At 34.2% G+C, this 16,806-nt stretch overlaps 1 protein-coding gene across 1 annotated transcript; it reads left to right on the forward strand.

The window, feature by feature from the left end:
- The first annotated feature begins 1,849 nt into the window (after positions 1-1,849).
- Positions 1,850-15,185, forward strand: LOC129262089 (protein FRG1-like). Its single transcript, XM_064100268.1, has 8 exons — positions 1,850-2,025; positions 3,319-3,407; positions 4,019-4,144; positions 5,168-5,340; positions 8,107-8,211; positions 9,777-9,868; positions 11,433-11,543; positions 12,587-15,185. The coding sequence occupies exons 1-8, from the start codon at positions 1,961-1,963 to the stop codon at positions 12,621-12,623; spliced, it is 798 nt and encodes a 265-aa protein (XP_063956338.1). The 5' UTR covers positions 1,850-1,960; the 3' UTR covers positions 12,624-15,185.
- The last annotated feature ends 1,621 nt before the right edge of the window (positions 15,186-16,806 follow it).

Below are 16,806 nucleotides of genomic sequence, written 5' to 3' on the forward strand. Positions count from 1 at the left end.
AACAAATTACATGCTCTTCAGCAATATCATTGATGAACTCCCAGGTAACATTATTTTTGATAATATTAATATTCAAAGAGTATTAAGTACGAAATTTCTAGGAGTAACTATCGACGACAGACTGTCATGGAAAGAACATATAGATAACACATGCAAAATAATTTCACGGAATATTGGAATTATAAATAAAGTTAAATTCTATTTTCCGACTCGTATATTATTAAACTTATACTCTACGCTGATACTCCCGCATTTGAACTTTTGTATTATTGCATGGGGGAGTTGTGCTGATTTTCATTTGAATAGACTTTTACTACTTCAGAAAAAAGCTTTGCGCGTTATTTGCCATTCTCATTATCGGGCACATACGAATGTTCTTTTTAAAACACATGGAATTCTTAAGATACATGATCTTTACCATTATAATCTTGGATCTTTTATGTTCAACCTTAGTAAAGATGAACTACCAGACGTATTTTATTCTATGTTCACACGAAATATCAATGTACATCACTACCCTACAAGATCTGCTGGACTTTTCCATTTACCTAGAACGAGGACATTATTAACAAACAAACTGTTTATATCTTCTGGTATCAAACTTTGGAATTCACTTCCGCAAACTTTACGAAATAAGCCAACTATTCATAGCTTCAATAGAGCACTTAAAAAAAATCTAACCAATAACTATAACACTCACATCATTCATCCTACTTAGGATATCTTGTGGATCTTCTGTTCTTCTGGATTCCCCCCTCCCCCACCCTGCCTTTATTTCGCTTCTTTTCCCGTCTCCTTTCTTTCGCTCTACCTGTTTTTTTTTGGTTTTTTTTCTTTCCTTCTTCTTTCTTTCTTTTACTCGTTTTTGTCCTTTGTTTTGTTGTTGTCGTTGTCTTTTTTTTCAATTTGTCTGTTCTTGTAATACTTCGTCTGTCTTGTTTTGGTATAACTTTTTGTCATGTCTTGATCTTGTACCGTTCTGTCACGTCCTGTTTTCGTAACGTTTTGTCTTGTGTGTCCTTTTCACTTTTTCTTCATATCTTGTAAGATAATCCAGCCTTGTTTATTTTCTACTCGGGAGAATATGTAAAAAAAAAAAAAAAAAATACATTTAACAAGGATTTACATATAATTTTTACATATAATTTTTACAAGAAAGATATGATGACTTGTTTATTGTATCTATTTTGAACTTCAACAAGAACGATATTTTTATTTAACTGCAGGGATTTTAAGTAGTTTGTTGTGTAATCAATATTGACACATACATAACTCGCCAATCGAAATGCGAGCGTGCAGCGCTTGCTGATACGTTTTATGGAATACACGAAAATAATAAGTACCCGATAAATCAAAATTTGCGAGCGCGCAGCGAGAGCAGAAAATGTTAATATTCTGACCAAACTCTGTCATTTTTACAGAGCACTTTATAAAAATCAATTTGTAAATCACACAAAATAATGAAAGTTCAATTTCCGAGGTGAAATATGTTTTGTATATTGACTTCCAAACTTGATATTTAAGCTCCACATTGAACAAGTTATTTAAATCACCTAACAGGCAATGCGAGCGCGAAGCGCGAGCGAAAAATTTATATAGTGACATGAACTTAATCTTTTTATTTTCCAAGTCTTCCCCTCATTTTAATCTTTTTTTATTCAATCGTCTTCCTCCTCTTCTTTTTTCTCCCCTCTTTTCCCTTTTTTTTTCTTTCTTTGCTTTTTTTTGCTCCGCCAATAGGGGGGCCCGGGCCCCTAGTGCCCCCCTGGATCCGCCTATGAGACCGGGAGCTGTGACTGCGTCCAGCAAAGTTTGTCAATTATTTCTTTCTTGTTTACCGTATCGGGTACACCATAATTTTTATCTTCTTCACTATATCATCGAGATATCAGCTAGGTTCACCATATATCACCCTTCTTTTGCATCGACACCGAAAATACGACAGATTCTTGATTTAACAATGTCAGAATATAAGTCTGTGAAGGGTGGAAAACTGAAATTAAAGGGAGCCTCAGATCATAAATCGTAAGTAGATTTAGAGTTAAGCGTTTTTTACCTTTTTGTGTTCCTCAACATTTACAAAGGCGCTATTGCTCTTTTGCATCACCTGAGAATGCTCAACGCAACACGCGCATGCTTGACCGCCACCCCGGCGGGGATGCGGGGCTGGTGCATTGTCGAACTCTATTTCTTCGCGTGGTGCCATGGATGCGAAAGAGCATTTGCGCCCGAAGCTGCAACTGAAGTTGTGTTTATTTCTTTGGGCACGCCAAGAGCTTGAGCAGTGTAAGGGCATATTGCGAGTAATTCTGAGGTGTTTTACTTTTTTTTTTCTTTCTTTCCTAATTTTGTTTGCATGTCCTTTTTTTACATGACACTGTCTGGAGATCAAATGCCATGAATTGAAGGCATGAATGCCCGGCATATTTATGTCATGAACTGAAGTGAGATGCCTCGTTCTAACACTAACAATAATATTACAGTGTGTATCCTTGCTGAAGTTGCTCTCATAACCAATTATGACATTGGACATGTTTGGATTGTAAAGTTACTCCTAAATGTGGCTCAAACCACCCATGGCTACATCTCTGCCGCCTACTACAGAATAATTGAAGGCACGGCGCATTCAACAAATAAAGTTATTTTCTGAAAAATGAATACGAGGACTTACAGAATGAAGTCCTCTTACGAAACTTACTAAACGATGTGAAGTCAATTCCTCATAATTTGATGAATATCCCTCAAAATGCGTCATTTTAAGCGTTGATTTTTCTTCTCGTTGACAAAATACGAAGCCACCTTTCTAGCTCTCAAATTTTTCGTCTAATGAGCGAAAGAGAGCGCGCGATTTATCTTCATATCAAAGACACTACAATTGAAAGACTAGACACAAAAATTATCTTACACGTAAATCGATGCAAAGCGTTACGCAAAGTCGGCAAAGTGTTCAATCTTTTTACTGTAAAGACTGGTGGAACGTTAATTGACAAACAAACGGTAGCACTTGGGTTTCGGCTAACATCATTCACGTTATGAAGCGATGTTAACGACAACTCTAAAATCCACTACAAAAACACGTTGGTTGTGCGAGGTTCGTATAGCATATACTAACCTCGCAATAGTGTGAGTGGCTCAAACTTCATTCAAATGCCCTTCATTTTAGAGTGATACTTTCCTTGTTTTTTTTTGCATGTCTGTTTTGGATAGGGCCGACCAAAAAGTCTGATATTAAAAAAAAAAGTAAAATCCTAACATTAAGAGCTGCACCTATAAATAATAGTTTGTAATTTTCTCACATTTTTTTGTCGACTCCAATAGAAGTTCCAAAAAACACAAAAAGAAGCGGAAGAGAGAGCATGAGGATGGGCAGGCAATGGAAGAGAAAGGAAAAGATGCTGAGAAACATGGTAAGCATAGTTTAAAAACTCTAAAATCTCTAAAATGATAATAAGAGCTGTGTGGGGAATATTTGGAACTCATTTGTTATACAATGCCCCCCAAGTAACACAAAACATGCTGTCCAGTGTCCACATTAGGAAAGTAACCATACATGTATGATAGTAGATCGCAATAGCATTTTGGGTTCATTTACAATTTATTCTCACAAAATTGTTTAGGAGATAAATAAGTTGTGAGAGGATTTAATGTACCTCATTTACAATATTTTGTAGTTGTTTGTAACAGTTTTATATGGTATCAGAGAAATCTGTTCTCAGCATTTCACAATTGATATTTCAATGTTTATGCAACTCATTTTCTTGTGTCTGCTTGATTTGAAATTATTTCATCTATAATATTTATGATCAATACCTACAGAGTTAGGGTTGCATACACACTTACGCATAACTCAGCCACTCTGGGTCAGTGTTGATTACAATGAGAATTGGTATTTTAACAAAGAATTATGAGTGTTTAGATTTATCTTTGTTTGCAAATTGTTTGCTCAATTGGCTGCCCTATGAATATCAGGCTTCCCATTATTTATATTTTCTTTGTTTCACCATATTTCATTCTGCAGGGGGCTGGTGGGCAGTTACTGAATTCAGAAACATCAAAGGGAATGTTGCAATAGAAATGGGTCCAAAGACATTTCTGTTTGCAATGGACAATGGTCTCTTAACATTAGGAGCCCCTCACAAAACCAGTGAGTATAAATTGTTATTAATGAGGGTGTTACTTCCTGCTTTTTAAAATGGAAAATGTAAATTTTCAATTAAAAAACAATGAAAAAATAACCTCTGATAAGGAATCAATGCAATCAAACCCTTGAAAACACTGGCTTTCAATCTGAGGTAAAAATTAGGAAAGGTATCTCACTATTCACTTGAATTCAATTTATGTTAAATTGAAATGCATTGGGTTGAAACTGAACTGAGTTGAATTTGAAGCTAGTTTGTTTTAATTTAAATGATTTTATTGGTTGCACATTCAGAACAGATACCTGGGGAGCGTTTCATGAAAGGACTTGTCGGACGTTTTATCCGACAAGTCACATTTTATCCGACAGTTACCATAGTAACAGTACCTCTCAGCCAATCAACATCAGAGAAAGATGTCAGATCTGACAACTTGTCTGATGAAAATCTTGATGAAACACTCCCCAGTTTTCCAAGTCTGGGGTGGTAAATTTGCCTTTGATAATGGCTGTTGATCTTAACTAAACTGAATTGAACTAAATCAAATTAAATTAAATTGAACTGCACTGATCTGACTGAAAAGAACTGAACTAAATTAGATTAAACTGAACTGAAGTGAATTGAACTGAACTAAACTTGATTGAACTGAACAAGTCTGGATTGAACTGAACTGAACTAAACTTGATTGAACTGAACAGAACAAGACTGAATTGAACTGAACTGAAATAAAATTGATTGAACTGAATAAGACTGAATTGAACTAAACTTGATTAAACTGAACAAGACTGGATTGAACTGAACTGAACTAAACTTGATTGGACTGAACTGAACAAGACTGAATTGAACTGAACTGAACTAAACTTGATTGGACTGAACTGAACAAGACTGAATTGAACTGAACTAAACTTGATTGGACTGAAGTGAACAAGACTGAATTGAACTGAGTTGAACTAAACTTGTTTGGACTGATCAACTAAACTAGAATGATTCAAATCAAATTATAACTTCCTTAATTGTTTTTATCCTGAAAGCTGTAGAAGGTCCAGCCCCACCAGAGCAGATTACAGCCATCCCAGTCTCCGATAGTAAGGTAGCCTTTAAGACTGGCTATGGAAAGTTCCTTGGTGTAGATGATAAGAAGAGAGTTGTCGGCAGGTCAGATGCTATGGGACCAAGAGAAATGTTTGAACCAATCTTTCAAGATGTAAGTCTTATTGCAGTATTTTCTTGACTCAATTATTGTATAACTTTAATCCAAATTGTTCTTCCAAAGAATCAATACTGTTTAACTGGACAAACATCCACAACATTATTTTCTTTAGTTTTGTCTGTGGTGCAATCAGGAAATGCCAAAAGAATTGCAGTATTTTTTAGGATAATATAAATGTTTTTCTCTTTTGGGTATAAAAAAGGTAAATTACTTCCAACTTTCTCAGTATAGAAGTTAAGAAAAAAACAACACCATATTTTTCATAAACCTGCATTTTGTTTATGAATACAAAAATACAATACTGAAAAAAGGAAAGTTGACATCAACTCTGTGCAATACATATTGGCACACTATCTGTATTATATGAATTTTTATCTCTTTGATTTTATCACTTTGATTTAATACACAGTACGTGACCTTCGTGTAAAAGAAAGAAATCATTCTACATCAGGGCGCGACAAACCCGCTTGCCCGGGGCAAGTGAAAATGACGTGCGGGAAAGCAATTTTCAAAGTCAATTGCCCGATCGGGCAAGTGGTTGTTTTGAAAATGAAACAGATAAATTGACAGTAAAATTTAATAATTTTTTGATAAATTGCAATTATCGGCCAATTATCTCTCATACAATGTCATACCAGTCAAAAAACAGTGGAAACATGTCAAATCAGCGCCAATTTATCGCCAGCGGTCCCGTTCGATGGGGGCTGCCATCTTACTTTCTAAACTACAATGTGCGCATGTGCTACTAATCGACGAAGGAGCTAGCTGGGGAAACCCCTCTCTCGCCCTCTTAGCCCATGCTCTAATACATCGGCGCTACAGTACATGTACGGACGTACACAAGCTTCGGACTGACTCGGCCAGGACCATGGTGACCAGACGTCCCGTATTTTATTCATTTTTGAAACATTTTAGTTTTTTTTTTTTTTTTTAAGTATATAAAAAAAACACCAAATATCATTAGGATTTTTGTTATATGATTGGATTGTTTTTATTTGCTTGAAGTTTGAACTTTTTCCTCTTTCTTTCTTTTCTATCCTTCCTTCTTTTCTTGCCCTTTTTTGTTACATATCTATTTTTATTTCCTGATCCTTTCTCTCTCTCTCTGTTCATTTTCTTTCTTTCCTTCTTTATTACATTTCCTTTTTTTTTATTTCCTTCATTCCTTCTCCCTTCCACTCGTTTTTATTTTCGTTCTTTCTCTCCTTCCATTATTTTCTTTTTTTTTTTTCATTCTGGCCTCTCTTAATTCTTTCCTCCCTCTCTTTCCTCCTTTCTTTCTTTCATTATTTATTTCATTTTGTCCTTATTCTTTTCCCTTATACTTTCTTTCCCTTTTTTCCTTCATTCCTTCCCTCCTTCCTTCCTTCGTGTTTTCTTCTTTCTTTGTTTCTTTCCAAGAATGAAGGAAACATTTTCTTTCCTTCATTCTTTCTTTCCTCCTCCTTTTTTCTTACTTTCTTTTTGTCTTTCTCTTCTTTATTTTGACTTTCACACATTTATTCATCTTCCCTTTTCTTTTTTTTCTTTCTATATTCAATTCAAAGAATGACGGAAACCTTTTTATCTATTCTTATTCTCTCCTTCTTTTATTAGAACTTTCGTATATTTTTTATTATTTCCTTAATTTTCCCCTTCATTTTTCTTTCTTTCTTCTCAATTCATCTCTTTTCTTTCTCTCCTTCATTCTTTCGTTCACCCTCCCTTCCAATTCTGTACTTTTTTCACAAGTCTAACACTGTGTAGCCTTCTTTCTTGATCTTTTTTTTTTGTCGATTGTCCCGTATTTCATTTTGTGAAATCTGGTCACCCTGGCCAGGACACGGCTTCAACTTCAAACCAAATAAACAATGAGTCGTCAGACTAAAATAGGCGACTTTTGTCGTCGTGATCGGCGACCAGAACAACTTGAACAAGAGTCAAGAAAAAGAAATGCCAAGGGCAGCGCCAGTAAATCAAGTTCAGCCAGGACAGAAAAGAATAATTAAGAGCAAAAGAATTTTTGAAAAAAAATCGGGCAAGCAGTTTTTTCTATCAGGCAAGCAAATTTTTTTATCACTTGCCCGACAGGGCAAGTGATGAATTTTTTTGTAGAGGCCTGCTACATGTTTCAAAACTAATGCAAATCTACACAAAACTTTTTAATGGTTGAAAATTGTTGAAACTCTGGGATAACATTACAGCAGCGTACACAAATAATGCATGATTCTGTGTCAGTGTGTTGAATTATGTTCATACTAAACTTTGATGTAATAAATGTTAATTTATTGAGGCAGGCATATTAGGAAATCATTTCAAATACTTGTAAGCTCTATTTCTCTCATTTTTTCTTGGGCATTTTATAATCATACTGTGTTTAGATTTTTAAAGTCAGATAACATTCTTAATTATTAGGATTATTTGAATTTACTCACATAATTATCGACCCGTTGTATATAAGTTGTATTTTTACCTATTATCTCTATATTTGTATGTATTATTAATTTTCGTATAGTGATGTTTTCACTTCCAGTTTCTTTGTTCCTTCACTGAGATATCTTGTACATGTATATTCTTCTTTCTTTCTATTTTCTTTCTTAGTGCTTTGAAATGTCCATATCAAGCACTTTATGAATTTTGTATATTATTTATTATTATTATTTATCATGTAAAACTCAAGTTTAAATTCAGCTTTACCGAATCAAGCATTATAATTGATTTATACGTCATATGTCACTTAATGTCAATTAATTTAATTTCTTTATTCATGTCATTATGAAGGGTAATCTTGCTATGCTGGCTTACAATAACTGCTTTGTATCCTGTAATGATGAAGGTGAACTCATGGCAACCAGTAACAAGGCAGGACCTGACGAGATGATTGTAGTAAGTCAGCCTTCATTCATAACTGTTTGCTTATGAATATTGCATTTTTTTTACACCCATACAATTATATTCAACAATTGTAATAATTTACATTCTCTGTCACATTTGTTCTAGAGAAACTAACAAATTTTCTTGTAACTTCTTTAGGATAATTACAAGGATCAACAGTGCAATAAGAAAAGCAAAATTTAAAGGAAATATTGAAATAACATGTCATTATTACCCCATAGTGCCAGCATGAATTCAGTTCACTAAATGTGAAGGTATCAAATTATAAGTGGCAATTTGATCTTCAAACATGTCTTAATGGTTGCACTTTTGAAAGTTCTTCATTTTGCATTTTGATTGGGAGGGGGAAGGGGTTAACAACTTTAACTGATTCATGGATATCCAGAAAAAAATATCAATGAATTTAGGTTTGGATGTTAACTCTTGCTGTGCTGATGTTGCAATTTTGCACATTCGTACAATTGAATTAAAAAAATTGTAATAATTATTTTTCTCCCTTACTGTACCTTAATACCGGGAATGTGATAAATAGCTGTAGTTCTCGGGTAGCATCTATTCAATAATTATCAATATCGATGGTGAAATTTTGAACTCTATATTCAAAAGAAAATATCATCAGTACAATTGTCATTATCATTCCCCAAAACTTAATTCAGCGTCCAATGAGTTAATCATGTTACCAGTTTTCATTTCGAATGGAAATCTGTTTTACAGATTCCACAAGATTTGGAATAAAATTGATATGAATTGTGTTGTATACTTGTTTCATTTGTCCCATCACTTTTGATAAATTATTAAAATAGTTTCGTATGTTTTTTTGAAAAATATCATATGGCATTTATGATAATTTGTAACATTATACTCCTGTCTTATTTTGCGTAAATATTTGTTTCATTGTCTTTAATATATAAGCTTTCATTCCTTACAGGAGAATGAAACCCTTGAAACCAGCTGAATCCATATCAAAGAGAAAAATCAAAGAAACATATTGTTGAAAGTTTGAGGAAGATTGAACGAATAATAAGAAAGTTATGAGCATTTGAATATTGAGATCACTAATGCCATGTAGATCTGTGATGTCACACACGTACAACTCCCTCATTACTTTAGTACTTATTTCACTTATATTCTCACTTTTATAGAGTCTATCACAAGGTGAGGTGTTCTCTTTATGAGAGGACAAGTACAGAGGTTTCACAACATTATATCATTGATGAATCGTTTGTCATATGATTAGAATGAGCAAAAAGAGATGTTTTGGGGTATATTTTCAGTGTCCAAAAGGGGAGAGCTGTTCATCTGTGACATCATAGATCTTGGTCGCATTGCCAATAGGAGGATCTCCATAGCATTAGTGATCTCGACATTCAAATGCTCATAATTCTTCTATTGCTAGTCCCATTTTACTCAAACTTTTGTTGATCTTATTCTTTGATTTGTCTGCTTTCACAAAAGCTAACTTGCTCCAAGAGTTTCATTCTCCTTTAATGTTCATGAGTTGTGATACATGCAAATTAATTGTTTATTGTTCATTTTCTTTATTATCTGCTGTTTAGATAAGAAGTGATGCCCCTCTGATAAAGAAGAAAAAAGATGACTTGCCTGAGGAACAAAAAGGTGACCTCAGGGAATGTGAAGTCAGCTATGTGTAAGTTACTATCAAAAACCTAATTACCAATTATACCCTTCAATGAGAGAATTTGTAAGAATTACACGCACAATGTACTTTTAGAATAGTTCTAACATGCGTGGGTATAGTCAAGGGCATTTGGACTGTTCATAGGTAACAAGTATGGGTAATTATTCTAATGCCAAACCATAATGATGTGTATTGTTTTATTAGATAGTGGTGTGGATCCCTCCTCTTTGATAAACCATCCTCATATCAAAACCATGACAGGTCAATATACTATATAAGTAAATCTATGCGTTAAGCCAAAGATACTACAAGGGGAAGATCGGACACTTCGGCGATTTTTTGAAACGCTCCCAAACGCCCGAAAAATGCTCCTGGGGAAGGGCGCCCAACAGCGTTGAGTAAGTAAACCATGGCACATCGGCACGCAGAACGTGTATAAAACATGGGGGAAATGAGAGAGGGGACTTTGGAGAGGGCTCAAGGGTGGTGCATGGGAATAATTCCACCTTTTATTACCCAGAAACCTCTTAAATATATTCATCTTTAATTTAAGAAAATAAAATTGAATGAAAAAAATTTTAAAATGTAAAAATCGTCTATTCCTTCAACCCTTCACCATTTCTCTCATATGTTTTGTACACAACCATCTCGCGATACGCAAAGGTAAAAAAAGGTTGTTACTTACTCAACGCTGTAGGGCGCTCTTCCCGAGCGTTTCATTACGCGGTCTATGTACTGTCTGATCTTCCCCTTGTAGTATCTTTGGTTAAGCCAAATAAATGACTGTCACCAGACGATTGTGTGCGCAACGATATGATCCAGTTTGTCATCTTACAAAAGTTGAAGTTGTATTTTCTTTAAGACAAGAAGCTATATCTCTTGACCTAGAAACAAGATAAATGTTGTTTTAGAAGTCCTTTGATATTTGCTTTCAAAGCTTAATGTAAGTATAATGAAATAAGCAAGAAATAATGAATAGAATACCAGGGCCTCATAATACAAAGGTTTGTGATGGGTAGCAAATATGAAAGGACACATCTTATTGGTTACTGGTCAGTGTTTTTATCAAAACTTGTATGTTCCATTCATCTTGATTGGCCATCGCCATTTAGTAATAGATCGTCAACCTTTGTTTATGGAGCCCAAAACCTTGTATATATTATATATTGTATATATACCTTGTATAAGGCAAACAAATTGAAACTCTCTCTCTCTCTCTCTGTAATATGTTTCAGTTAAGAAAATTCCTCTCGCTACCAAAACTGGAGACAAGCTTTAAAGAAAACAAATAAAATCATTATGTGAAGCAAATGGATTTCAAATATGTTATCAATGTATTGAAAAAAAAACCCACTCTGCTCAGTACATAAATATGATTAAACTTGTCTATAAAGGTCACTTAAGGCAGACAACTCAAGAAAATTGGTCTTAACAGGCAGGTTCCTATTTATGGACATTTTTCTTTGGTTCATTCCCAAGACTTCAAGAGAGGCAGACTATGTTATGCTTGTTGCAAGGTGGTCTTTGTAGTCGGGTGGCTACTAATTGAGGTATGATTGTATTTCGATTGCAGGAAGAAGTTTCAGAGTTTTCAGGATCATAGACTAATCGTCAATGAATCGGCAAGGACAGGCCTCTCATCAGCCAGGGAGAAGGGCAAGTTACACGAAGCACTTCTTGACAGGTAGGGTTACACAAAAGACTCAAATGGAAATAATTCATTCATTGTGACAACAGTTTCCTTTTATATACAAATCTCATCAGAGCTGTAGTTTATCTTTTTGAACCAGTGTCTGTTTCATAAAATATTTGTCTTAACAAAAAAAAGAAATACTCTCAACCTATCAAATCATCCCATGTTAGTAGTTTGTACCAGAAAAGGCATTTATTATAATGCCCTTATACAAGGTTGAAACATTCTTCCTTTGAGAATTTGTCAGTTTTCTCAGATTATCAACTATACAAATAGGAAGAAAATCAATGTGTTGAATGGTTTTACTTAAAAAGCAAACCCTTAACAAGCAAATAGTATTCTTTTATGGATACATTTCTAGTGACTCCAAAGACCTCCCAACTGAATGGTCCTATTGAAAAAAAATTCTTAAATTTGAGCAAATTATTCCTTTTTTCTATGAAATTTTTTATACCCTAAGGTACCCTAAGGTATAAATCCATATATCTGGAATAAAATAGAGTTATGTTGTTTCTCAATTATACCCCAACAAACAAAGACCATGTTTGAAAGGGGTATATAGGAATCAGTGCACAGCTTAAAAGTCCATGGATCTGTTGCAAATCTTAGGGATCATACTACTTCCTCAGTTTCTGCTGCATGCTCATGAAATTTGGCTCACAGATTGGTATTTGAGTGAAGACACGCAATACACATTTCTTTGTACTGTATTACCACGGTAATAACTATACCACATTAAATCAGGAAAAATCTCTTTCAATTTATATGTTACTGACGTAATGAAGTAGTAATGAGTGGAGGTAATAATCATCTTCAGGAATACTTCTAGTGTCTTTTGGAAAAGATAATTAATTCCTAGAATAACCATAAGAATTTATTCACATAATTTTTAAAAGGTTATAGAGAATCACACAAAGCCCATTTGCCTTTGAAAAGATATGTTCACAATTCCCTGAAATTTATTATGATGGTTTATTGAATTTACATTTTTAATTCGTGATCAGGAGATTTGTCTTAATATTTTCTTTATGTAGGAGAGAAAAGATGAAAGCAGACCGCTACTGCAAATGACCCATGCTTTGTGATGTTTGGCTGCAGTGTTACAGTACATCGAGCAGACGTAAAGCCTGTATACCTCGACGACAGTGCTGAATGTTTCCCCAGTGGTTTAACTGAAGTTCATTTGGTTCAAGGAATCATCAGTGACATTCATCTTTGCAAAAGTTTATTCTCTTGAGACTTCTGAAATACAACCAACTTTTCTTCAATGAACTTTAATATAATTTAAGCAATTGCCCCAGTCAACAGTCATTGAAGTTAGGTGTTAAGACCTGAGTAGTATTTCACAAAGATTTTTCAAAATTGGACTAGTTACTAATTGCATGTCGTTTAAAACGTTGAAATTCATCACTTTATTGGTCAGTGGACGCACACTGCCACATATATTTGAACGAGACATGCATTTGATAACGTGCGTGGTTGCGCTAACATGACTTAATGTCACATTTAACACTTAGTGAAACACCCCTGGTATCTCAAATGTGTGGGGAGAAAGCATTGCTTCATAGAATATCTAGTCACTATAATTTTTTTATTATGATAGCAAGATGTATTTTCGTTTTGCTTTAAGGACTATATAGTCTATCAAGTATTGTTCTGTCTCAATGTCAGCATTTGATATGGAAATTATAAATAGAGTCTGTCTACCCTGTCAAAGAGAAGGCAATCTAATTCATTAACCCTAAAATGGCCGGAGGGGGTTGAATCAACCCCCCCTCAATATTTTCTGCGATCATTCCGCCGCGCGAAATTTTTTGACCGCGCCACTCACAGAGTTTGTACTTTTAAGTCTCGCGCATCTTTTGAGACCAAATTTACGACGCCAGGTACGCGGTTCCGAAATTACGCAACATTTTGTAAGTGCATGTCAGACCAAAAATTGTTCCAAAACGTGATTTTGTGTACAAAGTCAATGCAAATTGAGTTTTCTCATCTTATTCATAAAGATATGATTATTTTTATTTTAAACAGCTGAAAGCAATTGATTTTAGCATAATTATGCTTCAAAAAGGTTGTGCAATAAATCTGGTGAAAAAAACAAAGAAAAACAAAAGTTTGAAAAACAAGGAAATACATAAGAATTTCATAAAACAATAAAATACATAAGAAATTTATTTCCAAACCGAAGTTTTTTTCATTGCCATTGTTGAGAATGCTACACAGAATATTTTTACCAAAAATTAGCATTCTAGGAGCTTTATTTAGTGAATTAGAGCAAAAGTATGCATAAATTAGCATAATTAATTCATATAAAATAAAATCTCATTATTTGGAAAATTTTACCATACAGCCTTGTAGATTACATCGCACACTACCAGCGTGCAAATTTTTGTGGCGCTCGCGCGATCGGCGGCCAAGATCTCAGGGGGGGTTGAATCAACCCCCCCCCCCCCCCCCCCCCCCCCCGGCCACAGAACAGCCAAAAAAGCCCAGCCTAGTTAGGGTTAAAGTGTTATGAATATGGCCATGTATATTCACTCTTCTGAATAGTTCATTTATTTTGTATCCAAGGTTTACTGCTTTAATTTTGTCGGCTTTCTGCAAGAAGGGGGTAATTTTTACAATTATTTCTTTATTATGCACTTTTTAATTTGCTGATATTTTGGGTTTTACTTGTAATATCAGAATAATTTCTGCAACATTGGATAGCCTATGATGAACTCTTTCAATATTTTAAATAGATGAATAATTATGAAAATTACCCCTGAATTTTTCTTGCTTGATGCCGTCGCTATATGTCTGTTGCTTTTTGCCACTTTTACTATTAGAAAGAAAATGTTGAAAGTATAAAGAATGAGATCTGTTAGTATCTTTGACTACTTATTTGTTTCTATTACTCATGCAAGTTTGGCATACTTGTAAGAATTCAAGGCTAATTAGCTCGATAAACTCTTGCAGAGAATACCTTTTAAGCATACCAATTCTCAGGGAAGGAGTTTGTTAGGCTTTTAAATAGATTAAAATAATATGAATTATTTACTGGATTGGAAATCCTCACTTATAAATACTATGAAACACTGAGTATTTTGTGAATGAAAGAATGATTGTTGTTAACTGATCCATATGAAGATTATGATTTTTTTTATTGTAAAAGATAAATGAAAAATACACTTCAGCAGTTATTTCTAGAAAAAGAAATCACATTTGATAAGGAACTTTATAGAAAATTGATATTAATGAATTATTAGATTTCTTTCCAAATTTTGTATGTAGTCAATCCTTAAATGGAGAAAGAATGATATAGACTGTTCTCACTAATCATGAAAGTTGAGTTTTCTTTTTATTGATACACCCTAAAGTAGTTTGTCTACAGAGATCAGGAAAAAAATGTATGCATTTTTATCTTTCATTTTTTTTTTATTGCTAATGATATAGTCATCAATCTGAACAAATGATCGATATAGTTATGAATTTGCTGAATTCATTTATTTATCTATATATATTTTTTTTTTTGGGGGGGGGAGGATGGGATGGTTGAAATATTTGAATTCATGTATGAAGGTGATCCTTGCTTGTAAATATGTAAATGTATTGCTTTTTTAACAAAATATATATGTATTTGTACAGAGACAATTTGATTTCAATGTCTTTATTTTATTAGTATATATGGTCAAAAGCAGGATTAAATATTATTGTAGTTGTAGAGAAAGACACAACACTGAAAGATATGGAATATGGAAATAGATTTGAAGCAAAACAACATTAAAAAGATAATAGGGAAATGGAGTAGTATGGAACAATTTTTTTAATAGGTGAGAAGAAAAAAAAAGAATGAAAGAGAACAGGGGGGGGGTGGAGGGGATGGAGAGTTTGACAGTACAAATTAGACTTTCATGGGTGAATGCCTGTGTATGGGGAGGGGGGTGGGGTGGTAGCAACATGTCACAGATGGACGTGTGCCAATGGAAGCTGGTTGGTTTGAAGGAAGCAACATTGTGGAATGAGTTTTTACTAAATGAAGAAAATGTGTCATTGTTTTTTGTGAAAATATAATTTGCTTTTGAAACCTCATTATTTCAGATTTTTTTTTACTATTTTGACTCCACTTCCTAGATCATCAGCATGCCGAAAGTATCCCAAATCAAGAAAAAAGGCAAATTGGGAATACATATATATATATAGGTAAATACAAACATTTATAGATTTATATATATATATATATATATATATATATATATATATTGTAAGCTTTGAAATTATTCAATCCAACGTTATGCTCTTCTTCATCGACGGCCTGATGATTGCTTCTCCAAACATGAAACTGGCAGTAGCCGTGTTGGTCTAATGATCCTACCTCGGATTATACCAGCTCCATCAACTGTAGAGCACTCTTCAGGATCCAGTTTTTTTCTCTTTTTTTGTCAAATTTTGTCGGGTACGAAATATCCTTAATTTTTGGTTAAACCTTCTTTTTTTTTGCTTGTCAAATTTTCCTCAGAAAAATGTGCCTCCCCCTTTTGGAAAATCCTGGATCTGCCCCTGTATATATAATATATCAGAGTTGCTTCCTTTTGTCATGGGATGGCAGTATAAATCAGGAAATTAATTTTTGAGCAAAATAAAATTTGGGCCTGTGGTTGATTGAAATAAATTTGTGAGAAATTATTTAATATGTCGCTTATTAGAATTGGTTTTATAGTTACTACTATAGTGGTATATTGCCCAGGTTAATTGATGCTGCTGATGAGATGCGAATAAAAGGAATTGTAGGATATAGATGAGAGAAAGAGAGGGAGGAAATGTGAAGGAATATTATATAGACCTATTATCTTTTTTGTGTATTTTAATGAGGTGGGGGGGGGGGGTGTATCAAGCCGAAAGATTAAAAAAGATGAGGACGGAGCTAGGTCTCTACGTTGTGCCCAACGATGTATGCCTAATGCATAGAGATGTTTTCTAATTAGGCATATCTCAAAATCCCGGAGGGGCCACTTCCATTGACGAGTGGATCGATACCATGCGCGACCACGGGGTCTTGAAAAGCACCCTAAACACGTATTTTCCATATTCTGAAAATGCACCCCTTAACAAGTATTGGCGTGTGAAACTATACCCTTAACAAGTATTGGAAACAAATACTATTGGCAAGTATTCCCAGAATTGAGCCCCTAAACAAGTTCAGCGATGTATTTTCCATATTTTGAAACGAAATGATACTCTTGGCAAGTATTCCCTGAAATGAACCCCTAAACAA

Source organism: Lytechinus pictus, chromosome 5 (genome assembly GCF_037042905.1).
Source record: "Lytechinus pictus isolate F3 Inbred chromosome 5, Lp3.0, whole genome shotgun sequence".
NCBI lineage: Eukaryota > Metazoa > Echinodermata > Echinoidea > Temnopleuroida > Toxopneustidae > Lytechinus > Lytechinus pictus.